We start from the raw sequence: 27892 nt of genomic DNA, 5'->3' as shown, positions 1-27892 counted from the left end.
TGTATCCTTTCCTGTATCCTAATTGTATACAGGAAATATTCCTGTACAATAACATGAGAAAAATTGGCTAAAGCTTAAGGAAAAAGCTACGGGGTCAGTACTGGGTGCATCCCGCGTCACAGCCTCAGGATGGCTGTGGCTGAGGGGCATCGCCCGTGGCGATGGTGGCGCAGCGCTGCCGTGCGCGGTGGCATCGAGCTGTGGGTGCTGGGTACACCAGAGGGTCCTGCTGCCAGCCAGAGGGGCCTGGGCCGGCTGGAGAAAGGGACTGACAGGAACCTCCAGCGGTTCAGCACGGGGAGAACCAAGTCCTGCAGCAGCTGGGAGCAGCCCCCGGCACCAGCACGGGCTGGGAAGCAGTTTGTCAGGAAAGGCCCTGGGGCTCCTGCTGAGCCCCGATACGAACATGAGCCAGTGACCTGTCCCTGTGACAAGGCCGGTGGTGTCCGGGCTGCAGCACAATAAATGTTGCCAGCAGAGCAGGGGAGGTGATCCTGCCCTCAGCACTACGGAGGCTACACCAGGAGTGTCAGGCCCAGCCCTGAGCTCCCTCGGATAAGACAGACACAGTGGAAAAAGTCCAGTGCATGGTCATCAAGGGCATAGAGGGACTGGAGCAGCTCATTCTGGATAAGAGAAGGCTCAGGGGATCTCACCAATGTCCACAAACACCTGCAGGGAGGGTGCAAGGAGAATGGATCCAGGCTCTTTCCAGGGGTGCCAGTGAACAGCACTAGAGGTGACGGGTACACACTGAAACACAGGAGGCTCCCTCTGAACATCAGGAAACTCCTTTCCCTGTGAGGGTGACTGAGCACTGGCACAGGTTGCTCGGAGAGGTGGCAGTGTCTCCATGCTTTGAGATACTGAAAAGCTGTATGGGAGTGATCCTGGGCTACCAGCTCTTGGTGGCCCTGCTGGAGCTGTGTTGGACCAGATGACATCCAGAGATCCCTGCCAGCCTCAACCATTCACCCTGTGAATTTCACAAGTAGTTTTGTGCACTGCTGCACACTTCATACAGCAGCAATGTACCAGGACAAAGAACTGAAGGTATCTATTTAGTATTTATTTGGTGGTGTCTTTTTTTTTTTTTTTTCCTGCTCCACCAACGCATCCAGCTGGCAACAAAATATTGAACAGGGGATGCTAAGACCCAGTGCACACAGTGGTTTCCCCAAGGGAGAACTGCAAGCACCATTCATGAAAACTTGGAAGAGTTAAGAGCTATGGAGGAGCTTCAGAAAGAATCAGGGTGTCACAGATGAAAAAGTTACTATTCGGGCTTTTGAATGCCGAGCAGTTTTGTCGTCTTCTGTCTTTGCTCTCATTCTGTCAGAATGAATGCTCTGCACAAAATCGTGCAGCAAACACGAAGAGCACAACTATGCGGCATCAGCAGGAGCAAGCAGCTTTTGCAAGTGTGACTGCAGCTGTCTGGGACCAGCTCAGCGACTTGGCAGCTCCTCACAAACGCGACTCAACAAGTTCCTCAGCTAAAAAACAAGGTTATGTAAATGAGTTGTGCCAGTCATGAAGGAAGTTTTTGATGCAATACTTGTCCAGTGCTTGGCCAGACAGGTTTTATGAGGGTTATCTCCATATTACCATAAAAGTGACTGATAAAGAGGCAAGTGTAGCTAAGAGATAATCCATTGCAAATAATTACTTAGATTTTGTTGCTTAGCAACAAAATGTTCTCGTCTTGTTAGTAGTAGCTCGATAATGGATTTCCTGTGTTTTTCTTTCTTTGCAGTGTTTTTATTTTAAATCTCCATTACTTGCACACACTTGTCTTTCTATTGAATGACTTTACTGAGATCCCTAGCAGCTAAAAAGTGTCAAGAGCTGCCATTAGGGACTTGGGTTTAGTTGAGGCATATCATTAAGGAGGGGTGAGTCCTCTTTCTCTAGCTTAAAAGGCTAGTGCTGTTTCATAGCTTCTTAATGATCAGGAAGATAGTAGGGAAGATCAGTTCTCAAAGTTAGCTAGAGGGGTTGATTGTTAATGGCTTATTTATAAAACTATTTAAATGTAGTGTTGCAAAAGACATATAGCCTGTATCAGCACTTTTGAAATACAAAGGGTACAAAGACAAAAATTATTTTCCACATCTTTTTCAGATGGAAAAATATTTTTAAAATTGTCAGAAATGGAGTTTGTGAAATTGGATGATTGGATGACATGGTGAACATAACTGACCACACAGTAGAAGCATAGGTTTTTTTTTCCTGCAGATCTTGTTACTTACCAGTCTCCTTTGTGGGTGCTAGAATTCACAATATCTTGAAACCAGGATGCCTAAAATGAAGCAGTGAGTAGAGACATGTCAGTTTAATCCCCATCATCACTGCAGATTGACTTCATTGAGTATATGGCGTCCAATCACTGCATTTGTTCTAGTGTCATAAGAAATACATTTCAGAGTTGAATTCTGCATATTTCCAGCCTGAGGAATTCAGAGACAGAAGTAGGTCACGAAGCATTCCAGCTCAGGCACACTATAGCTGCATGCATCTCCTGAGTATCTGCTGGCCCTGGACTCAGAAATGGAATGAAGCGCTCAACACCTGACAGCTTTTAAGCAATTCAAAACAGTGTGAAGAGAAGGTAAAATTGCTGAAGAATTGGTGAAGATAGGACTTGTACACATCTGCAGGAAAACACCAAGACTGCAGATAGTGCCTTTGGAAAGTAGTAGCAGGGATACTGGTCTTGGAAAACTGTATAACTTGCTGAGGTTGTTCCACCTGTGGCTGCTGCAGTGGAAGGGAAGGGGCAGGGAATGAGGATTACTACAAAACCCTAGAACAGAGAATTCTGTCTCTGTACACTGTCACTAGCTAGTCAGATGTCCTGATTGAGACTCTATTTTTACTGTTAGGGGTGTTGGGAGAAGAAAAAAAAAAATCCCCAACAAAACCCAACCAAAATCCCCCTCAAACCTTGAAGACAACCCATTCCTAAACAAAACAACCCAGCAACAAGTGTTCTGTGCAAATACGGAATAGCAATTCAAAGTGGTTGTGAGATTGCTGCAATTCTGGGGTAAATGCAAATGCCCTAACTGGAAGTGAGAGCCCAAGAAAATGGAGAGGATTTGAGGTGACACAGCTTGTATGTGATAGTGTTTTACTGAAAGTGTCAGTGTTTGCTTATTCAGACCTTGCACCCATGTTCAGCTTCTCACTGGAGGTTACACTCCATAATCTAAACATGCTAACAACACCTACATAATAATAGGAGTAGTGAAGTTATTCAGGAGAGGGCAGATTTTCAGCTGGACTGGTGGAACAGCTCTGTAGTGGACTGCAGATAAAATGCAGAACAGGGATGTAGAGGGAAGTCTTGATTTGTTCAATGATCACTGAAGTGAAGGGGGCAACATGCGAAGGTTTTTCTTCACAATATTTGTAAATGAAATTCCAGAATGGTATCTTTAATTAAAATATAAGGGCTGGGAAAAAGCACACAGAACTTTCATCATGCAAAACACTTCATGAACTCAAACTGGAAGTAGCAGGTAGGTTTATCTAACAGTGAATTTTCAACAGCATAGAGAGTAAATTATGCTGTCTTCCATTTATTTTCATTTTGCTAGTATTTCTTATGTTCTTTCCTACTCAAGCCATTCTGTGATTTTGAATCCATAGACTACCTTTTGGTTTTAATGATCCAGAATCCTGTCTGCTACATAAGTGCTTCCAGAAGAGGCACTGCCTCATGCCCATACAAAGAATACCAACACAGCATTCTTTATGAATCAGCAGAAGCACCACTTCTGTTCATCTCAATGGCAGAGGACTATAAACGTAAATACCTTATTTAAGGAGCATAGGATGTTCTAAACCCACTTGAGGCTGAAATGTTTAATCTGTTTAAGTACTGCACCACTAAGAGCAGCTGACAAGTGGCCTTTAAACAACCAGCCTGACTTTTATGATGTTTGGAGCTAAAAGTCTTTTGAATTTTGTCACCTAGACTCAAGCCTTGACTTGCATAAATTAATGTAGGAAGTACAAACAATATATACAAATGTTTCACTGAGATCCTGAGGAGAATGCTGGGCACCACATTGCCAAGATTCTATCCAAATCCCTATTAGCTGGCCACAATGGAACTGGCAAAGTGGAAAACCATGGATTTCTACCCATCTCTCATTCCTTCTGATTGCAAAGATTGTATTTCTTAAGTACAGAGCTCAGTTTTACACCCATTCATTGTCCTTCTGCTTTAGCCTTGTAAAGCAGCTGACAGGTGTGTAAATTCACAGCTGTGTACAGCCAGCTTCCAAGATCAAAAGAAGTCATCACTTATCTATGTGTGACATGGTAATACAGTATTTACACTGACTTCATAGCTTTCACTTCAGCTAGATTTTCACTTCCAACAAGTTAAAATTATTTATGTTCTGGTTTTGGCTGCAATAGTTAATTTTCTTTCCAGTAAATAGTACAGTACTGTGTTGAATTTAATACGAAAATGTCGAAAATGCACTGATGTTTTTGTTGCTAAAGTAAGTTTCTCATGCCCTGCCAGGAAGAGACCTGAGGGACACAGGAAGTTGAGGGGTGGACACATAAACCAGCCAAAGGGATATTCCAGACCTTACAGCATCATGCTGAGGATATACCTGTGGAGAAGGTGGGCTGGAGGCTCATGCTCAGGGATTGCCTAGGAATCAGTCAGCAAGTGGTGAACAACTGTATTGTGAATCACTTGTTTCTGTACATTGTTATTATTATTATTGTATTTTTCTTCCTTTTCTGTTTATTCAACTGTCTTTATCTGAATCTACAAGTTTTCTCATTTTTAGTCTTCTGATTGTCTCCCCCATCCCACTTGAGGTGAGTGAGTGACTGGCTAGTGCTTGGTTGCCAATTCTGGTTAAACAATGCCACTTAAAACACTTGAAAGGGTCAAATAATCCATCACGGCTGTTTAGGTGCTCAGTATAGTAGGAAAAAAAGGATGCCAACTTCTTTTCATCACCCAATGGAAGAACAAAATACCACTACCAAAAATTAATTAAAAATTAGGAGTTTTCTCATAACTCATATTATGGCTTAATTTTTACATGTTTTTGTGTTCTTCCACAGTTAGTTCCAATGTGAATGTGTGCCATCTGAGACCTCAGCAACAGTCAGGTAAGATGCACAAGCCTTTCCCTGCTACCAGTGTGCTTTTTGTACAGAGGATTGTTAGAGACAAAAGGGCAGAATTAGGCATTTGTATTTAATGTAATCATCAAAGTCCACTTGTTTTTATGATCCCTGACTTAAAATTTCAGATAATAGTTATAATGCTTTTAATAATGATTATGCTTAATAAAACATTTAAATTTCTAGCAAGGCAATTTCATTTTCTGCATATAAACCAAGACTTAAGTGCAGTTTTTTCTAGAACAACTTGAAAATCAGATACCAGCTAATCAGTCCTCAAATTAGCAATTAATATGAAAAAGTGGTACAATTATTAGAACTATTACAACTATTAGAAAATAAGGGGACCTTAGTAATCAGCAACAATGCCCTTTTTTTAGTTTAAATACTTCTGTCAAAGTCTAAAGTGAATAGGGAAGTGTAAAATATGTATGTAAATATAAATATGTATGTATATGTGTGTTGGGAATTAATCGACTTAGGTTCCTTAATGGTCTAATTTGGATGAAAGAATGCATTCATTACAGGAAAGAAAGACTTTGTAATTAATAGTCTCTGCTGTGCTTATGAGTCTTCATGAACTAAGCCTTGTGAAACTTTTGTAAGTAACAGAGGGATAATGGAATTACATTGTATCAGAACTAGATTTTGTTTTGTGCAGTTCCTTCCAAAGTGAAAAAAGGAGAGAACAGAGAACTCTACTGCTGAACCAAGTTTTCAAGCTTCTTTTTTCCACTTATTTATCTGAAATGCAAGTATCACTAAAATGAAAATGCATGGGGTTATTTAGAGCACTTGTTCTGATACACTGAATTACTGATGTGTCTTAACAACAAATTCCTTTTTAAATGAAATAGTATTTATGATACAGTGGACAGACATCTAACTTTCAGCAGAAGCCAAGAAAAAATTCCACTCTCACAAGGTGCAATCAGGAGGAAATTTTATGTAACACTGCATGTAATAAATAAATTATGCATAGCAAGACTAAATTCAGAATAAGTATACTGTGAAACAAAATACATTAGAATAATTGAAGAAAGAATTAATTACAGAGTTAGGATATAAACAGTAATGCATCTCAGGCAGAAGCAAACAACAAAATTGAAGGAAAGATAATTGTGGGCTGAGTTTGTTCAAGAGAAACAACATTTACAGGTGGGCAAATTCATCTGATCTCACAGGATGACAGTTTACTTGCAGAGAACCAGCACAAGCTTTATTCATGTTAGATCCCACCAGAAAGGATGGCATTAGATATACTGTTGGTCTGTATGGCTTGAGCTCTGGACAGAAGTGCATTTTACTGAGTGAACCATCTCTCTCTACATCTCCCTGATATCCTAATTGCAATTCTAAAGCCACTCAAGCAAAGGATGCTTTCACAAACAGCAAAATTCTAGTAATTTCTTTAAATCTTGAAGTGGCAGAAATTCACTCATACTGAAGCCTGTAACTGTATGGAAATTTCCTAAGAAAGGTAGTTTGCAAAACTATGCTAGGGAGGCGTTCCCCAATCCTAGAGTAAGTAAACAGCACATCTGGTAAACTGAAACTTGACAGCAGGAAATTCATCTTGGCATCACAAATTAATTGACACTGCATTATGTTGTGAACTCTTAAAGCTCTTCTGCACCACACCAACTTCCCTTGCACTTCCAATATGTAACCAAACACAACACGTAAGCAGGTAACTTACCATTCTGACTAAAAACTCAACCTTAGCTACGTAACATTCTCTATAAAAACACATTTACAGATACAAACTGTTATTCTGCATATAGGAAACTATGATGCAGGAATCTTATTTCTAAATGTGATCTGAAATGAAATTAAAAATGGGCATCTCTTCTGGTTAAATGTCAAAGTGCAAAGGAGATGGCAGTGGAACCAGAGAGTGAATACACTTGGGTAATTTGGTATCAAGGTCATCGGAGTTTTAAACATGTGGAGAAAGTCATGCTTTACATTAACTGACACTTCACTTCTGATTCACAGCTTCATCCAAATCACACATCTCATCAAGAACAAAGCTGTCACACAGGTGGATCCAACTTTGCAAGGCATTTCTATAGATGTAGGAAGTTACGTTAGGTGGAAGTCTACATGTGATTTTCAGTGATGCTTTTATGGCTGTTCATACTCTTTCCTGAAAATGAGATGGGAAAGACATTTGGGAGGCATCTAGTAACTGTAGAAGATCTTGTAAGAAGAGTCCACCTAAACATTTTCCAGATCATCCCTACAATACTGACCTCATTAAGAAAGGGAGATGTTACCTCCCTCTTCAAGCCTCTTCTAAGAAAAAAATAGTTGCAATAAGTCTTTTTACTGGAATGATTTAATTTAATATTGTAAATCTAAAAACTGTCTCCCAGTTTAAGTATGGTAGACTTCTTTTTGAAGGAGTATTTTTGATGAAGAAATATATATTTTCTACATCCATATACTGATATAATACTTCTGAAGTTGTCAGAATTTCCAGGATTAAGGACTGAACATGAGATATTTAAATGCAAAGCACTAGAGACAATTAGGCAGAAATTGTTTAAAAAAAGAAAAAAATCCAACTTTAATTTGCTTTTGCTGTGTCAAAATGGGTGAAGGTCTGAAACCTTGGCATATAGGCTTTAAAGTTGCCTGTAATGGCTCGATCCAATGACCTCCTATAAAGGAAACTATTCCAACTTTTTCAACCAGCCCAGCTATTTTATTTTCTTTTTGCTGGCTCAGGTGGCACTTGTCCAATTATGCACTGAGTAAATTCAGCATATCCATGGAGCACTAATCCTACTTACCCCATCAGGGGAGCAGGTAAGAGGTGAGCAAGTCCATTGAGAAGTCACGTAAGAGCCAGGATTCATAGCCAGGAGCATGGAATGAAGAAGAAAACTTCTTTGAACAGCACATGCCATTTCTTCGGTTCTAGAAATAGTATGATTATCAAGAAAGACAAAGCTAACACAGCTATCCTTCTTGGTAATACCAACTTCTATTAAGGGAATCAAGGGGATGGACAGCTATGAAGTACTCCAAAGCTGACATCAAATAATTCAGTTTTCAGATTATCAAGCAGAGGTTCTGCTGTTTTGTGGTCTTCTGGTATACTTCAAAATAATGCCTCATTAATTTGTGCACAAGTTGTTCTCTCTCTGGTGCAGCTTATGTAATTTACTAAGGAAAAAAGGAAAGTACATCCCTAGGACAACATGACTCTCTTTGAAACCTGTCTCTTTTTTATCTCTCTTCCTTTACCAAAGACGGTGCAGCTAACTTCCCAAAGCCATCAAAGGTACTAGTCTATATAAGAATACTGCAGCTCACTGACGATTATAGCATAAACTATACTTGTACTCTGCAGCCAAATCCTGCTTCAAACAATATTCCAGTCTCATCAGAACACTGTGGCAAGGCTTTCAATTTTTAAGCTGTCATATCAGACAGAGCTGTGAGCATTATCTTTCATCTTTCAGGGGGAAATACTCTTGACATATAACTGCACATGAAAAATAGAAATAAATCAGTTCCCCTTTTAAGACTGCAATATTTAGTCAGAGGAGCTTGTATAGAAACTGAGCAGTAACCTTAACTGTGGCACACTGCAAGAAACTGAAATGGAAGCACATTTTAAAAAGTGAACTAATTACAAATTTTGGAGAGCTCAGATCTCTGCTTTTCACATCAAGAGGACAAAGCTAGAAGACAGTCTGAAATGAGCTTTATGAGTTATTTTTCAGTATAAACTGATTTTTATGTATAAGTTTGGTATGCACTAGATATGATAAGCTTATTCAAGGACAAATAAAGGTCTGAGTACAAGTCACAAAAAATTCTACCAAAATTGGTAGAAAGGCAGTGCGTCCCAGAAGAAATTGAGTCTTGGTTTCCTTAGCTCGCTGTTCTTTATTTTGCCTTGACAAAAATAATGTCCTTTTACCTGCTGTGGCAACTTCACACAAATGAAACCAAGGAATGAGAAGTTATCTTTAGCAGCATAAATCAAATCTGACTATCATGACTCTGAGATCATTAACAAAATCCAAGACCAAATATACTTATTGCAACCATTTTCCGTGTCTTTGACTTAATATTTCTGGGATCTGTTTTTAGTTAAGCTTATAGAATATAACTTTATATCCCCATCATAAATCAAACATCATGGATGTCTTTAAATATTCTGAAAGGCTCTTAGTGGATACTAAGTATTTTAGATAAAGAATCAGAGAAATGTAGATCTGGAAGAGATTTCAAAAGATCACCCATCTCTGCACACAGGCAATATGAAATATACTACAGTCCATCCCTATGAGATGTTTCATAAACCTCTTCTTAAAACTTCTATAATGGAAATTTAACAACTCCCATGGGAAGCATATTTTAGTGTATCACTACCCTTATAGTTGGAAAGTTTCTCTAGCCTGCCTTTTCTACAAATATAGGTTTACTTAAGTGGATACTAAGAGAAACTTTCCAATTATAATGATCATGAAGTATCCCCAAGTCTGTATCAAGAAGCCACTATAATTTTCAAAGACATTCTGGTGTTTGATACGCATACAATTATTTATAGTTTCACGTTATCTTCTGATTAAAAAAGTGATTCCAGTCATTTCTCAGTAACAGAACTGAAACCAGAATTTATTTTCTGAGACTGAGTTTATCTTTAATTCTTAAATGACAGGACAAATATGCAATGCCGGTGGTAAACAACTATTCTGAATTATGTCATATATTTTTGTATTAGTTGTTAAAAGCCCAGCACAAAATAATGATAAAAAACAAACAAACAACACAACTAAAGTGGTTTTTCATTTAAAACTCAAGGATGGAGTTCTGTATTCTACTCCAGCAGGAAGTCCTGACTCTACACACATCATAATCTGTTTCTGTCTCATCTTTAAAGGGACACTAATAGTATTCATATTAGAAGTTTAATGAAGATACTGTAAGCAAAATATTTCAAATGCTAACATGAGGAGTGCTGCTTAACAGGTTCATGAGATGATACAGGAACATGGCATGTCTCTCAGTAAATCTGACAGGAAGCAAAGAACAGAAGAACAAGTAAGATACCACATCTGCCAAACAGGTATTTTTGGCACTGGCTTTTATATAAATTGACTTCTGTCTGCTGATAGTGTCTTGATTGTGTTCCTAAATCAGTGCATGATTTATAATAAATTCAACTGATTCATTTCAGTATCAGAAGTACAAAAGCCACAGAAGTGATATACTCTCCAACTGTGTTCAAGCTACCATAAAGGTACATTACTCTATTTCAGGGCTTCCTGAAAACAGGGCATTCTGACATATCAGTTATTTAGAAAGCTACCTTTAAAACAGTCTAGTTGAGATACAATGAAACCGATATACCATTTAATTTCATAGTTTGTTTAAACATGCATAGAATGGTTAGTGTTCTGTTCTCTCATGTCTCTACTTTGAAGTAATCCTCATATAAATTCACACTGTATTTTTAAAGCACAAATCTGTTCTTTTTCAGCTTTGTTCTAGCACAATCTAGATTTGAATCAAAAAAGGTTTGAGGCAGGAAATGTCATGTTTTGCATAAAATCTTTTTCTACTACAGTAACAAATTTCTTGCTGTCATGGGATTCTTAGGATATTTTTCCCTTCATAATTTTTTGAAAAACAAAAAAATTAAAAAACAAAAACAAAAAATAAAAGCACAGAAAGCGCAAATAGAAGCAAAATTTCATCTTATACTCACTATTTCACATTCTACATTATATCCCCAATCAAAAAATGTTTTGTTTTACAAATATTATTTGTATAGATACAATATTGTTTCAGGCTTGCAGTCGTGAGAACAATTATACTGCGTGGCTACTGGAAATACCCTGCCTTTAGCCTTGTTATGCACCTGAGATGTGTGAAACTGTCTCAATTACAAATATATTACAGAAGACCTAGGGCCTGATCCTGCAAATGTTAAAAGCATCCTACAACAGCCATTTGCCAGTGATAAGGAAGAACAGGTATTGGAGGTGCAGGATTATCCCAAATCAGGCCTTAAGTGTTAAGTGCATACAACCACATTATATGGTGACATCTCAAAGTAAAATCCTGTATTTTTATGTAATGCAGAAGTAACACACACAACTTACATATAGTAATAATTTATTCTGAAATGTTCATTTTAGTCTCTGTTGAGACATCACCCACGTCTCATTAATAAAAGAGCAGCCATCTCACCTCAAATACCAGAATATACAACAAGTTACAGCATAGGAAAAAAATTCTACCTACTTTAAGATAAAATCTAACTCAGGTAAAATAATTTTGTTCAACGTTTTACAGTTACACAGTTGTTTTTTTTGTTGGTTTTTTTTCTTTTTCAGAGCACAAAGGAAGTGTAAATTGTTACACCATAACTATCTATGCACATTATGTGACCACGGAAATGTTAATCATTACTCCATAAAATTAACCATCAGTTCCATTCATGCAGAAAAGCAGGCTAGGAAAGCTTGTTCAGCGGAAACCATATTACTGTGAATTTCACAGCCACATGATTAATTATTGGGTTAGATGAACTCACAAATACTAAACATGAGTACATTTTTTGCATAAATAATACCAATTCTTCCCTGATGTAGTTTAGTTGGTCTGTAATCTAGAAATTATTGGTAAATCAGTATGACCGCATTACTTCTATCTGTGCTATTCCATGATTTCAGTGACAAGCAATATGTAAAGGATAACGGGATGGGATGCATGTTAAACATGGGAATACATGTTGAACATACTGTACAAATACACTTGCGTTAGCAATTTTATTTCAAACTGTCAATCAGGTATTCCTACAAAATATCACCAGTGGAGACAAAGTATACTATCAAATATGGCTTCCAGAACAAGGACCATCTAACAAGAATCAAAGCTATTTACAACAAATAAAAACAAAAACAAACAAACAAACAAAAAAAAAAATCAATCCCCATTTTTTTTTGTTTCATTTGAAACAAAGTTTCTAAGTAGCTGCTGTATATAATACATCAGTTTAACTTTTTTTTTTTGTTGTTGCACTTAAACAGAAGTTACCAGGTAAGAGCCAGAGTGACGTTTAGGGCTTTGTGTTCCACTGGAATCAGCGTTTTCAGACTTGGTGTCGCGTTTCTTGGTGCTGTTATTCACTGGGGTTGGTATCTGTGAGGGCCGAGCAGAACTATTATCCATGCTGCTCTTCCGGCGACTCGGGTTGTAGTTGAAGGGAGTCACCCTTGCTGCCACAGCACCGATGGGGGAGCTGTGCTTGCTTGAGCTACTGGAACTGAATGGAGTACGCTCGCTTACAGTACTTTCATTAATTTCTGGTGCAGGAACAGGAGTATTCTGCAGAGGCTTTGTTTCAGTGCCTTTCTTGTCTGGACTGTCTATCTGAAAGAAAGAGTTCAGACGGTTTTCTAAGCCAACGGTACGAACAGGAACACCTCCATTCCCTGGGGTTTGCTTTTCTTGAATCTCTTTAGGATCTTTACCATTCACACCCCCTTTCTCTGAAACACTGTCAATAACAGGGGGAGTATTTCCAGTTGGGGACCTTCCAGATCGAGGGTTGTTAATTGGGCAGTCCTCTATCCTCACCCACACATCCTCTGTCTTAGAGACAGCTGGAGCCATCTGATAGATGAGGGTTTTGGAATCAGACCCATTTGTGGCACCTGAAGAAGAATGCTGAGGATCATTCATTATCTGCGGAATTTCATTTTCTTTTATTTTTCTCCAAGTACCTTTTGCTGGTGCTTGGCTTTCTTTACTTTGCTTATGTCCAGCGAGAGAACCTCCATGCTGCTTTTCATCTTCACTTTTTGCCTTTTCACTGGATTCTGAAGAAGCTGACAGGATTGAGGAGGAGCTTCCAGTTCTTCGCCAGGTGCTAACACGAGGAAGCGATGAGGAATGCTTACTGTGCTCACGCTTCCATGTTCCTGATCTGTTGATCAGCAGCCTAGACGGACTCTCAGAATGGGAACGAGCTATGTCATGACGCTTTGCTGGTCTTCCATCATATTCTATAGTAGGGCTGTGATTAGGTGCTAACTTTCGCCAACCACTACTCTGGGCAGGTGAATGAGTTGATAAAGACATATCAGGAAGAGAAGGACTTAAAACTGGGGTCTGCAGTTGAGACCTTGTGGGAGAATCTGGCCTGGAAGGTGACAGAGATTCAAATGAAGCTGACTCTTCTAATTTCCGTCTCAGAGTTGGGCTCGGAGCTTCTTTAATAAAAGTTGACTGACGAACAAGAACAGGTCTCTCAGATCTGTCAGATTCACTTCCACTAGACTTTGTGGATGACATTCTCGACAGATCAGTCTTTTTGTTTGATCCACCAGTGCTAAGAGTTTGGTTTAACCCTTTTGAAGCAGATTCACTTCGTGGAATGCTACTGGTACTCTTAGGTAAGGCTGTTTGCTTTGTAAGGTTTTGCTGGCTCATCTGCCTGCCCGGTGGTGTGTATGACATTCTACCTGAACTTGAGGATTTAGTTGAAGCTGTGCTAGGAGATGATGTTCTTGGCAACTGTGACAGTTTGTTGGGAGGACTGATACCATTTCTTCCTGGGGAAATAGAGTTTCGTCCAGGAGACTGCAGAGGCCTACTTAATGGCTGCTGTTGAGGTCTAGAAGGAGTGGAGTCTCTAGATCCTGATCTAGAAGGTCCTTTACTTGATCCACTCTGGTTCAATCCTGATGGCTGCCTAGTCACAGGAGCTGGCTCAGGTTTCACTGATGACTTGGTTCCCCTTGGAGAACTAGTCAAACTTTGGCCTTCACTGGGACTCTTGGAGTTCATGTTTTTGAGTGGGGGTCCTTTTTTGGAAACAGGACTAGTACTTGAAGAACTATTTCGAACTCCTGGAATATGGATCATTGTTCTACCACGTGAAATTGAAGGCACACTTGTCTGTTGTGGTTGCTTCAAACTTGAAATTTCTGAATTAGAGCGTGCTTTTCCTGTGATCATACTTTTATACACTTTCTTCCCTCCTTTAATACCCCTACTTTCTGATTCTACTTTTTTAGACTCCAGTGTACTCTTCTCTCCTGGCTTAATAATTCTTGGACCTTTATTACTAGTGAAAGGTTTTTCTTCTTGGTCTGGGGTAAGATGAAATGGTGACCCTAGAGAAATACCAGATTTTAATGAAAGGATAGAGTCAGAGTCTGATGAAGCTTGTCTAGACAGTGATGCAGCAGCTGCAGCTTGATGCAAGCTACTAACGATAGAATTTGCACCTTCTTGTATAGCTTTCCAGTCAAAGTTCTCTGAATCAGGTGAAAAACCATGTTCTGAGTCTGGCCTCTGTATCTCTCTCAAATCCAGTGTTAAATCTTCTGCCAGTATACCACCTGTGTTTCTGGAATTATTTTTTTCACCATCACTTTTTATTCTTGAAGGCTTTTTCTTTTTAGGCATAGCAGAACTAATGCATTCCTGCAGAAGATCATCTTCTGAGTCAATGCTAAGGGAACTCAGAGAGCTGTTTCTAGAGAAGCACACAGGAGTATCTTCAACATGAAATGATTTAGGTGCATAACCAGAAGTCTGTGGTCTGTTGGATTCTACCTGTGACTCGGGAGCCTCAGGACGTTTTGCAGGTTCCCCTTCTTTGTTGTTATTGTTTTCTTGATCAATATCACTAAGGGAGCTAAGAGACGAATTGCGCGAAAAACAAACAGGTGTGTTTTCAATAGCAAAATTCTGCATTTTCTCATCTGTAGCTGCTCCTCTGTCTGGAATATCTTTAGCTGACTGAGAAAACGTTTTTGTCTGGCTTCTGCCTGCTGGGTGTTTTTGACAAACTTGTGTTCTGTTACTTGGCTGCTGATTTGAAGACTGTTCTGCAGTAGAGCACTCTTTACTTTCAGTTTCCTTTCCTTCTTTTCCTTTTCTTAATTCTGCCTTTTCCCTTGAAAGATCAACATCATCATCATCAAAATCTAAAGAACTCAGGGAATCATTTCGTGAAAAACAATAAGGAGTTCCCTCAATAGGTGTGTAATGATGAGGCGAATCAAATGCAAAGCTTCCTCTTACACGCTCTTCATTATTTGGCAATTTGTCATGAAAATCTCTTGAATTATTTTTAAGGTTCTGTTTCTTTGCATCTCTGTTCTCTGGATAGCCTCTTTCATTACTAGCATTGCTTTTAGACTCCGTACCTTTTCGCACGCGTGCTCTGTATTCATTGTTTTGGGAAACAGGCTTTACTGGTGATGTTGGCTTTTTCTCACCTTCAGGCTGGTTTTTATTACTAGGGGATGAAGACGCTTGTTGAATTTGATCCATTATCTTCTTCACTCTGAAAGGTTTGTGACTTTTTCCTTTTGGCATAGCTGAGTTAATACACTCAGCCAAAATATCACCCTCTTCTGTTTTGTCGTCATCCAGGCCAAGGGGTGTCACAGCAGAGCTTTTTGCTCTCTGAGAATCGTCAGTACTTCTGCCTTCTGTAGGAATGGTGTCCCGCTTTTCAAACTCCCCTGACTCTGCTCCCACACCCACATTGTCTGCATTGGCCAACTCACTCGGGGGGGATTCTATTGTCAGGTCACTCAGAGATGTAGCTGTTGAAAAATTTATTGGTGTACCCTCAACACAATATACCCGTGGCATATCATCTCCTGGTGTAAAAGTCACGTGCTTTTGTGATTGCAATCTGCCTTGTGAAGGCAAAAGCTTGTAAACTGGCAACTGGCTGGGCTTTCTGGCTACAGGTGGAGGTATTTTTGGAGCAGATGCTTGAGAAGGCTTTTTGGTTTTACGAGAAGACTTTGTTGGCATTGCAGAAATAATACATGCTTCCAGTATTTCAATATCATCATCAGAATCATCCAGAATGTCTTTGTCTGCTTCAGCTGGCTTCTCTGCTTTCTTCTCTTGGTTGTCCTTTGTATCATCTGACTGTTCAGGTTCTGCTTCATTTCCAAGCTCATTTTCATGAACTGGAGGCATAATTCTTAATTCTGCATCTTTCTGTATAAATGGCTCATCAAGGCTTAGAGCACTCAGGCTAGAAGAGCAAGAAAACCCATCCGGTGTGCTTTCTGTGGCAAAATGTAATAGTGTATCAGCATCTGGCAGTACCTGAACTCTTTGAACAGCTGCATTTACAGCTGCCTGTCTAGGACCAGACTCTCTCTTCTCTGTAGTGGTTGCTTTTCCTTTAGGTACCTCTCTTTTTACTTGAACTCCTTGAGCAGGTGGTGGTGTTTTACTTCTGCTTGGAGGCATTGTTTGTCCAGGGCTGTCTGGAAGGTCACTAGGACTTATAATACCACTTACTATTCCACTACAAGGCTCACTTTGAACTGAACTAGCAATTGAACGGCTTTCAAAACTATCCAGGGAACTTACAGAAGTACATCTGCTGAACATGAGTGGTGTTTCCTGTACGTAATGTTCTGGTGGGCTTTTAGGAGTTTGGGCACCACTCTTTGAGGGAGATTTGGCACCTGAAGAAAATTCAACAGCTTTATGTCTAGAGGAATCAGAAGGAGACAAGCTAGAAGTCTGAAGTCTAGTGGATTTTGTTCTGATGTGTTGTGCTGTTGATGCGATTTCACTTGCTGCACCTTCTGTAGGTAGAGTCCCACTGTTCTCCTTCAGTTCTGCAATCTGCATTGTGTTATTGGCATCTGTGCCACGTGTAGATTGATCACGTCCTATTTCATCTTCAGCTGATGACAAGGATGACAAAGAGCTACACCTTGAAAAACATATTGGGGTGTCTTCAACACAGTAAGTTTGTATAGTTTCCTGATTAATAGAGGGAGTCTTACAGGACGTGCTCTTTGCATGACCACTTCTGCTCTGTGCAGAGCTCGGGTGAAGCTGGTTCTGCCTCTTTGAACCAGCTGATGGGGCTGATGTGCTCCCACTGCCTGGGGGAATATGGTCAGTTTTATTGAGTTGCACTGAAGAAGTCTTTGGGAAAGTAAAAGATGGCTTCTGAGAAGGTGCCGGAACTTCTGTTGAATATTTTAAACTATAATCAATAGGCTGATCAACATGATGTTCCTCTTCATTGTACTTTATGCTGTAATTAGTTGGTCTGTCTTCCTCTTCATGTTGCTCCTCCTCAGAATAACGTTCACTATAGTTGGTTGGCTTATCATCATCATAATCATCAACCTGACACAAAGATTGGTTTACTTTCTGATTCATTCCAAGAGTTGGGCCTACTCTGTTCTGATCTGAGCCACTAGACCCTCTTGATCTAAAGGAAGAAACACACTCCTGCTGTCCAAAAGGTGTCTGATATTTCATGTGTTTATCATCTCCACCCTCAGTGTACACAGGGTAGGTTGCATTTTGGTTCCTCGACTGTCTCTGCTCATTTTGTTTCATTTCATCATCTATTATATGCTTAGGCCTTGCCCATCTTTCATTCTGGGAGGGACTTTGCCTTCCAGAATTTAACTGCTCATCTGAGTATTTAAGACTATAATTAATAGGAGTGTCTAGTTCTCCATCATTGTCATCCATATGATTCGCACTGTGAATCTTGTGTGCCAAATCAGCTGGATATTGGCCATAACTACAGAATTTACTTTCATCATCTTCAGAGTAAGACTCAATGGAAGGTTTCATTTGGCCTCTTTTACCATAGCCATCACTGCTGCTGACACTATTTAAACTATCATTTGAAGCTCTTTTATATTCCATTTTTGTATAAGGCACAGGACATGTCCTGTTTGAGTTCTCAGATTTTGGAAAGTATGTATTTGAGTGAGTATGGGCAGAGGCCGATCTCCTCTGGGCATTTCTATCTTCTGTCAAACAGTGTATTTCTGAAGTGGAACCAGAACTTCTGTCCTCCTGTGGAATGTGCATGCTTGTTACTTCTTCCATAACTTTGGCAATCTGAGCTGCAGCAGTAGAAATCTGCATTCCTATTCTCTTAGAGGAATTCCCAGTATTCTCTGCAGATTGATGATAGGTATTTAAACCTACTGTTCGATCCCTTTCAACACTCCTGTCTTTCTCAGACCGAGAATTTTCTGTGTTTCCTCTACTGGAAGAGGAGGAACCAGGCAATACTGTAGTATTTACATATGGTGAGAGCACAGTCATATTGCCAGCATTAAAGCTCTCTGACCTGCATACCCCATCATCGTGGCGGCTGGCGTCCAGGACATACTCACTATATATATTTTGCTTATGTCTCTGCTTATTGCGGTGAGACGCTTTTGGGCTTAAATTATCAATGTTGTCAAAAGTCTCTGATAAATGCTGAGCATCTAATTCTGCTTCCAGTGCCTTTTGCTTTCTGACATGGAGAGATGGGAGGCTTGATCCTGGAGACATGATGTTGGCATCCTTGTACTTTGCTGGCCTGTTTGCCATGAGGTTTCGTAGAGCTGCAGCACTACCCATGGCGATCATTTTGTGTTTTGAGTGAATCAGGTTTTTCAGCATGCTCACAGCTCCCATGTCCCACAGTGCCTCCTGATCCTTCGCATTTCGAGCAGAGAGATTCCACAGGGTCCCACATGCATTACTAACTATTGTCAAACTGTGTGACTTCAAATGTTGTAACAAGGTTTGTAAGCAGCTGTTCTCTCGCAAGATTTGCCTGGTGTTGAGCAATTGAAAACAAACATCTGTAAGTGCCATTTCAAAAGGATAAGAGACAAAGCAAAACAGAAACCTATTATTCTAGAAATGAGTTTTGCCCTTACAAATGATAATTAAGAATTCTCCAGTGCAAGTAACTCATATTTCCACTAGCTTTTATCTGAATGCTATCCAAATCCTATTACAAATATGAACAAGTTAGCTTTTAGTACAGTTCATCATTAACAAGCAACAGCTCTTAATCTGTTTGTATATTCCTGTTATGTAAGTGAAACACCCACTTTATCAAATGTACTACATATTAACTGTTTTTAATTACTATACTTAATGCATGCAATCATATTAAGGCTTGGTAATAGAAACTGTCCACTAAATATACATGTGGAACCACTAAAAACTGTCAGGAGTGTACCTACCTATGGTCCTCATTAGTAGCAATTAGGCTAGAAACATTTCTTAGTATTCCTCCTCCACTTTCTATGATGGCTAAAGTATTTGTTTGGCTCCGGTATGTCAGTGTGCCGACCAGAAACGCAAGAGCACCATCAACAGCACATATGTCAGCTTTGTTCCCAGTGCAGTGTGCTGACAAATTCCATAAGGCACTCAGAACACTTTTCAGGGTGGATTCCTAGGAAAACAGCAACATGACAGAAGAAGTTTTCAGCTATTGACTTGAAGCTCTCAGAAACACATCAAGTTAGCTTCAAGGAGCTGTGTACATTCCAATTCTGCTCTCTGGGGTGGTAAGCTGGGTGTAGGCAGCGGTGCACACATACTTTGCTCACTTTGCTCTTTCCTTCAGTCATAGATTTGGTACTGCCTGCCCCAGAGGTATCAGAAATATGTATCTCAATACTTGTTTGCTGCCACAATGACAGGAAAGGCTTAAAGACCAGTGGGCAGGAGACTCTAGGATGGAATATACTCCCATCTACACCCCAAAGATGTGGTAGATACATTCCAACTAACTGAAAAGAGCTTTTATTAAATGACAGAATTACAAAAAAGACTATCAACAGCCCAGCTCATGAAACTGAAAAGCAAAAGTGGCGAACCCTCAAAATAAGATCAGATCAATACTAGTTTTGAGATGCAATTGCTCCACTGTGATCAGCTGCTATGTTAAATCAAACTCTTCTTTAAAGCAAATTACCACATCAACTGTTTAACCAACTGCTGTTATAAAAAATGGTAAAACAGCATTAGTGTTTTTGGGTAAAATAAATGCATCTCTCAAAAATTCAACTTAATCAGTTATCAAGATACCTTCTTAACTTCTAAAGCACATTCCATCAATGCTTTCACACTTCCAACTTCTCTTAGAGTCTTTTTACTGTTTACATCTGCTCGCCAGGACAAGTTCCTCAACACACTTGCAATGACCTGCAAAATGTGAAAGGAAAATAATGTATTTCAAGACAGATACTTTTTTAGCATGTTATCAGGTTTAGCAGGTTTTCTCCTGGACTTATCAAATGCTATGATTAATTAACAGTGGTCATGTTCAGTTACTGAAATAAAATTTGCTAACATTTGCTTTTTGTTGTGTTGCCTGCTGGACTGGTCTAACATTTCAGCATCAAGTTCAATCAAAGGTACTGGGTTTTCTATGTTGGTACTTAAATCTGAAATCAGTTTCCTGGCTTTCAAGACCTTATAGATAGATTTTCTTCTCTAGTCTTATATCTGTTCTAGAGATGTGTCATCTCAGGGGAGAGATTTATTTTTTCTCAGTTTTGCCACATAGACAACAGAACAATATCACTTGCCTGTCTCTCAGATGGTATGATTATTTTGATGTTTATAAAGGTCTTTATAAAAATACACTGTGCCTTTTACAAGCAAAATAGTTATCTTCAGAAGATATCCTTGTACTTGGCAGCAGTTAGATGGAGATAGGTTGTCACTGCAGTGGGCAGTCATTATATATTAAACTCCATCCATTCATGAGCAGCTGTAAGCATGCATTTTCCTCATGAAATGAATTTGATAGAAAACTTTTGCTTATGGATGCTCTCATTGTCACAGAAATGCACAAACTTTTCAGATTACGTGGTGAATGCTCTGTTGATCACCCCCCAGTGGAGCACAGGGATCCAGTGGCACATGGAAGGGCCCAGGAACACCCTGCCCTGGCTGCTCCCAAGGAGCCACCAGCCCCTCACAGCCCACCTCAACACAGCCAGAGGAGCACAGGAGCCCAAAGCCAGGTGGGAACTGTGCCCTGTCCAGGCTCTTCCCAGGACTCTCCCAGGGGACCCACCACCCTATGGCCCAGCTGTAACACTCAGGGGAGTCAAAGGGAGCAGCTCTCTGCCCATTTTGGACTAGGGATGTGGGACAGTTTGTGGGATCCAGGGGAAGAGATTCTGGAACTGCAGAACACTTATTGTGGGATGGCAGGACCCAGAGGTTTCAAAGGCAGGAAAACAGACTGAGGTGAGCTTTCAGCACAGGAAAGCACAGGGGATGGAAAGGCACAGTGACATCTGAAAGCTGACTGGTTAATACAGTTATGTGGACATGCCTTTTGTGTACAGTCATTGCCATATTCTTACTAAATCCCATTTACAATTTGCCCTAAGTGGAGGACTTCCTGCTCTGTGTGTGTGGTGTCTAGGTGCCACTGGCTGGAGACATCCCAGAAGTCAGTGGGCTCATGGGGCTGTGACTCTCTTTTCAAGAAGACTCAGTACCTGTCCTAATACCATGTCACAAAGTTTATCCAAAAATCCCTACTGTAATTCTAATATTTTCCTCAATTGTAACTAGTGAGCTTTTCCTGTTTAGGAACAAAAATTTCCTTAAGAGCATTTTAAGAGATAAGGTACATTTTATTTAGATTTGTTCTTTTATCTGGTGATTCACTCAGACTGCAGGAAAACAGGGGTTTTCTTTTAAAGAGCTGTTCCACTTTGTATGCAATAAACACTAATTAAAGTTGATAATTTAATATTTAATAGTTTTACACAAGTTTCAACAATTCTGCTCTCTCAGCTCTGAAGATTACCCTAAGCACTTCCTAAAGGCTTTATTTTGAGGCTGTTTTCCTTACACAGCAGGATCCATTAGAACAGACACTACAGATCAGGGTCATAAAAATAAGATTTATAGCCCATTATATATTATGATTAAAAAACCAAACAAACCACAAAAAACTCCAGCACATGATCCCACAGATAAGAATGCTTTACAAGAAGAATGTATTTCCTAATCAATGAAATTATTATGAAAAAAATTTTGCATCAAAGTTAAGGCAAACAAGAAAACAGAAGAAATATTTTATCTCAAAAGAGTATTACCTGCTGTAAGTCTTCACTTTCAGATTTCAGCTGGGCTACAAGAGCTCTCATGCAGCCCTTCATGGAACATAATGTAGCCTGGTAAGAATCAGAAGAAAACAAAGTGAGCAGTATTCAACAGCAGGTTAGATGACTGCTTCTGCACAGTATTTTGATATTTTAAGCAAATCATATCTAAGTTCTATAAAAACTTAGTATATATGTTGTCAACAAAAAATACTTGGTTTACAACTACTACAAATTTCAGCATAGCTATCAGTTTCAATACATACATACCGTTGTAAAATTGTGCTAAAATTTTGTATTTTTTACAGCAGTTCCAGGACATGATCTGGACCTTTACTAATTTAGAAGCCTTCTTTCCTTTGCACCGGATAAAATGCCCTGTGAGCCAGCAGTGTGTTGTTACCTACTGCCTAGTGTGGGAACAAATCCTGACTTCTCTGAAGTCTATTATTTCCGTTTACTGATGATACATCTTCCCTCTAGAGCAGAAAGGTAAGTCTTCAGTATGGAATAATTTTAAGATCCACAGGCTGGCAAAATATGGTCAAAAATCTAAGTTTCTAGCCTTTGAAAGAAAGATCCTTGTCAGAAATTAGGGGAACTAATTTTCCCTTATAATGACTGAGGTAGTGCCCAGTTTGATCCAGATATTTCAAAGCAAGCTCTAGCTTGAAGAGGTTTGAAAAATTTCATTAGACAGTGACAGTATTGTTAAATAACTGAAAATTTCAGAAAGCTTGACCCAATTATGAATTTTAGTTCAACATTCTCAGAACCAGTCGCTATAAAATCACTGTGTGCCATACTAACCTCATTCTCATTAAAAAATCAGGTCAACTGATAAAAATCCTTGCTTTTAGTGACAGAAGTGATTTGAGAGCCAATTCCATACTTGTATGATACAACATTCTGTTTGTAGTGCTGTCAGCAACAAGATGGAATGAGGGGGTATGCGGAACTCCTGCTTTGAGTCTAAACTCAACATCTTATCCTGGAGATTTTAATCACCTGTGTTGAGAGCTGTAATTCAAACAGCTATGAACTGAAATTACTGCAAGTTTACAGTTCTGCTCTCACCTTGTTTGCCACATCTCCAAAAGTCAGGTTTGTCAGAGCCATGCCAGCATACCTCCTTAGAGTAACACTATAGTGGTCATTTGTGAGTCCATACATTTCACAATCCACTTGCAGCAGTTCAGCAATGGCCTGCAAACCTCCTTTAAAAAGATTCAGATAAGAAAAAGAATAATATCTGTACTTTAATATTGTAAGTACGGAACACATATAGCAGGGAACAAATTGTGCTTTTATGTACAGAACAAACCTCAAATGTCTTCAAACCGCAATGCCCAGAAAGACATACAAATTGCTAAAACTGCGTGCATGGAAATTACTATGCATGGACTAAAAAAGTTCAGGCTGTCAAACAAGAACAAATGCAGGATGAAAAAACCCCACTGAAACACCAACCAAAAAAATCAACCCATTCTAGGAAGTAGTCTCCATTTTAAGTGCAATACTTGCAAAATGCAAATATTTCCACAATAATACTACTCTTACAAAATTCACAATTCATGCCAGTAAAAACAGTAACTGACATAATAATTTATCTGCTAGGAAATGGTGTGGTTAATTTCAACTGCTTTCAGCACTTAGGGGGCAACAACCAACACAATTGAATTGTTATTAATAGCTTAAACTGTTAGTAAAAAAAGCCATATATGCAGTGACATGCACAAGGAGTACCATGGTTTCTAGCAAGCTGCTCAAATATGATCTTACCAAGCTCATTCATTGCATGTCTGTGTTCTTCATCAAATGAAAGTTTCATCAAAACACACACAGCAGGACAAATCTGATGATCCACTGGAGCAGGCACTGATCCAGAAACAGGTAACGATTAGTACCTCTCACATGATTTTGTCTAGATTGTAAGTTTTTCAGAACAAATCTAATCTTAAAAATAAATCACCTGATGTTTTGGTCTGTATCTTCCCACTAATCCATGAACACACAATTAGTTAAGACGATTACTAAAGTAAGTGTGTACTGTAAATATATTTGATGCTTGAAATCATATTAGAGAGAATCCTGAATGTAAGTGCTGAGTTAGAAACACAACTTGCAAAGCAAAAATATTACATTACTACTCTCAGAAATGAATAATCTTTGTGAAACAAATCAATATGGTCAAATATTCTGGAATTAAATAATATTCTGTTTCTTTGGGTGCTATATCCTTATGAATGGCTAATTAAACCCTTTGCTTCATAACCTAGAAGTTTTTAAGTTCATACTTTCGTGATCTAGGTTCTGGATAATGCAGAAATGGTACTGAAACAGCTTTGCACAGCCCATTCCTGCTGAACTGCACCAGGCACAAAGGCAGTCCTGATTTCAGTCACACACCTGCCACAGACACCCACAGGCTGCACTTACAGGATGCCCTCAATTCAGAAAAGCAACTAAGCTAACTCCAAGGTTAAATCTATTTTTCTAACTGTTTCCTGAGAAAAATCCTATTAATTTACATTTCTCAAATACAACATTATAAATAGTGGTTCATCTTGATAGATGGAGATTATTTAATTTGTGCTCTCTGCCCTTCTTCCAAATGAAAGGTACTATCTCCTAAACAGCTGCATGAAAAGCAATTTGGGATTGTTTATCCATAAAAATGTAGAACAGAATGAGTGCATATTCAGTATGACTTTACAAATTACAAATATAAACCACTAGAACTGCTATCTGGAAAGCATGCTGAAGCCTAAGATTTAAATAAAAAGCTTGTTAGTGGGGTATCATATCTGTGACATGTACTATTTCCTAACAGTAGCTGAACGTAAAGAAGAGACCCCACACACATACACACACGCACATATGTATATAAGAAAACTGCCATACATTCAACAAGAAGTCAGATTAAAGCTGAACTTCCCCTAAGTTCACTTTTTCCAATGTATCCTTGAAACATTTTCATACAGCTTGCAGAACCTACTTGGGTTTTTGTCTTGGTCCATGCCTTGTTCATGTGCCTCCTGCCATTCCCAACACGTTTCACAGTAAGCACGGATCTGCTCCAAGAGATGGAGCACACGGATTTCCCGTCTGCCTCGCTTATCATCGGGCTGGGAGTGAATGATGTTGTGCAGCGCTGCGCTGGCTCTGGCACGGGCCTCTTTACTACCACGGGAGTTTCCTAACAACACAGAGTCCTTATCGTTGCCATGTAAAAGCTGGATGAGGAGAGGAAGACATCCAGACTGACGCATGGCTATGCAGCTGTCCTGGGAGCTAGACATTGCTAGCAATGTTCTTGACATGTCATCTTTATCATGAGTACCAAGCATTGATAACAATGAATACACCATTTCCACCTGCAGGTCAAATGATTTTAAAAATACAGTTACGTTTTAAAAACACACATCAAATTGAAACGAAATTTGAATGGTACATGTGAGCAAAAACCCCCCTTATTTCATGGTGAAAAAAAATTGTACTATTTGAAAGTAATTAAATACTATTACTTCTTCAGCATTCATAACCTTAATAAATTCTGCTTAGTGACTAAATGGCTGTTAAGTGGGGGGTAGCTGTGTGTAACTGTATTAATCAACAAAACCAACAGCAAAGACTTCCAGATTTTCACCATACCAAAAGATTCAACAAGTATATAATGAAAATGTTTCATTTTGGGAAACCAAAATACCTTCAAAATTAAATCTCTTTTTAAAAAAACATGTTCTGTGTGAATTACACTTCATTTATAGTCTACATAATGCTGGAAAAAACTGACATCCATGTATTTTAATGTTTTCCTTTAAAATACCTCAAATTAACAGATAATTCTTTGTTCTGATGACTGACTTTTATATGGATGAGATTATTTAGAGCAAATGTAAAACTAAAGACTTAAATGAATACTTTTTCAAGTTTACAGGGATAAAACAGTAAAGCAAACAAATGCTTATTTAGTATGTATAAAATACTGAGCATTTGTCAAATTAGCTCATGCCATGAAAACCCAGCATTGCCCATTTGAGTTGCAGTACCCCTGTTCTCAAACTTAAAAATACTGATTTTTGAGTGATTCCCTTGGCTTTTGTGTAATATTGTGGTCAAGGCACTACTTGGTTTGTACTCCCTCTCTTCAGTAACAGATATCAATCAGGAAATGCATTTGATTCTAGTCAACTTTTTGCAGAATAAAAGGATGTGGAGGATGATCTCAAATACTATCTAAAAACTCCAAACTCCTAAAGCCAAGATAAACAGGAACATTAAAAGCAAAGCACAACATAAAGAAACTATCAAAGGGAATTATAAAGTAGCAGTGTGCGTGTTTCTCTAGAATATAGTAATTAAGGAAGAAATGAGACAAATTGGACAATTAGACAAATTTTCCAACTAATAATTAGGTATTTGGACTGGTTACCCTATCAATGAATGCTTTTATTTGGTATCTTCAAAATTCCAATGTGCTTGAAGATTAATACACATCGAGTTTTTTAAAAAATGAACAGCAGCAGGCAGATTAAATAGCGAGTCTGGTAACACAGACTTCTCTAAACACTACAGGACTGCTGAGGCAATACAAATCTTAGAGTCTGTATGGTCACATGGCAAAACCTATTGAAACGGGAGCCTCTTCTATGACAGCCTAGCATCCCAGCTTGGAGATCCTGTCTTCCTGCTCTGGGAAACCCCAAATGTAGCATTTAAACAAAACCTGTTATTCTTAAAGAGAGTGACTTTAGTTTGCTTTACGTGTATCTCTTTGCAGATGTTTCAACTGGCAGCTATAATCCAGTGTTACTTGGATTTGGAAGGTAAAGTTTTTGCCAGAGAATAAAGGTGAAGAAGCCACCAAATCAGGCCTCCAAGTTGCAGCTCATGGAAAACAAACAAAAAAATCTGTTTGTTTTTCTTGTTTACGCACACTGCCCACAGACTCATTTCTTTTTTGCACCTGTAAATGCACTCTTCCATTTAGAATTGCTATCATTTTCCCTTTGTGGGCATTAATATTAGTAATTTCCTACCCCAGACCACACTCAGTTCAACCCATGTTTTTGCCTGTATCTTTCCACACCCACTCCTGTTCTTGCCTTCAGGGCTTTCCCACTCTTTGTAACTTTGTGGAGTTTGCAGTGAAAACTGTAGATAGCTGATGTCAGCTCCATTTAGGATGTGCAAACTGCATGGGACTGAAATGACAACATTGTTTGTAACACTGTTTTAGGGCCCAAAATCCTTAACACTATGCAAAATTAATAGGTCCAGCTTCCCAGAGGACTGTGCTCAGCACAGTATCCATACTGCTGCTGATTCCAAAGGCAGTATGAGATCCAGTGGCTCATGAATTTGACCTTTTCTTTCCCTCTCTTTTCACACTGCATATGCATTTTTGAGTGCAGTCTTGTATTTGCAGATGCTGTGAAGGGCTTACATAAATTTTTCTTGTCTGTTTAATTCATCAGCAGCTGTGTCTGTTTTGTGGATTTGGATTCCGTAAAAGTATTTGAAGAAGCGCTCTTAAAAAGCTTAATGTTTATCATTGATTATAAAGCAACATCACAAGGTTTCAGATATTCCAATACCTTCTAGGAATTGCTTGTTCCTTACTGTAACAACTCATAACTCATCATCAACAAGTTAAAAAAAAGTATTTCTGTGCATATATTTTCAAAGTAGAAAAAAATATACTAAAATTTTAACTTCATAAAAATTACTGAGTGGACAAGACTGTTCAGATAATATTAGTACTACTGGCAGAAACAATGAGGTTATTGTATTAGTAAAAATGTAGC

General features: G+C 39.0%; 1 protein-coding gene and 1 long non-coding RNA gene across 9 annotated transcripts in view; one reads left to right on the top strand and one right to left on the bottom strand.

The window, feature by feature from the left end:
- Positions 1 to 45: 45 nt before the first annotated feature.
- On the top strand, positions 46 to 27373 carry LOC306814773. Of its 3 annotated transcripts, none has more exons than XR_013777236.1 (5): positions 46 to 93; positions 1122 to 1634; positions 4545 to 4696; positions 5101 to 5148; positions 5825 to 10853. It is a non-coding gene; the product is annotated as an uncharacterized lncRNA (long non-coding RNA). The 3 variants fall into 3 exon arrangements; XR_013777235.1 differs by lacking the exon at positions 46 to 93 and adding an exon at positions 26866 to 27373 and having other exon boundaries at positions 355 to 1634; positions 5825 to 5914; XR_013777237.1 differs by lacking the exon at positions 46 to 93 and having other exon boundaries at positions 355 to 1634.
- Positions 10818 to 27892, bottom strand: part of APC (APC regulator of WNT signaling pathway) — an 87295-nt gene continuing 70220 nt past the window's right edge. For all 6 annotated transcript variants that reach the window (XM_079331157.1, XM_079331158.1, XM_079331156.1 and 3 more), the window contains 7 exons: positions 25081 to 25459; positions 23865 to 23960; positions 23160 to 23299; positions 22077 to 22154; positions 20041 to 20157; positions 19188 to 19402; positions 10818 to 18769 (listed from right to left, as the gene is read on the bottom strand). In XM_079331157.1, coding sequence (XP_079187283.1) covers positions 12214 to 18769; positions 19188 to 19402; positions 20041 to 20157; positions 22077 to 22154; positions 23160 to 23299; positions 23865 to 23960; positions 25081 to 25459 — 7581 coding nt within the window. In that variant the 3' untranslated portion in view covers positions 10818 to 12213. The remainder of the gene's footprint in view (positions 18770 to 19187; positions 19403 to 20040; positions 20158 to 22076; positions 22155 to 23159; positions 23300 to 23864; positions 23961 to 25080; positions 25460 to 27892) is intronic.

This window comes from Erithacus rubecula (assembly GCF_903797595.1).
Source record: "Erithacus rubecula genome assembly, contig: SUPER_Z_unloc_2, whole genome shotgun sequence".
Classification (NCBI taxonomy): Eukaryota; Metazoa; Chordata; class Aves; order Passeriformes; family Muscicapidae; genus Erithacus; species Erithacus rubecula.
This window is presented reverse-complemented; position numbering and strand designations above follow the sequence as displayed.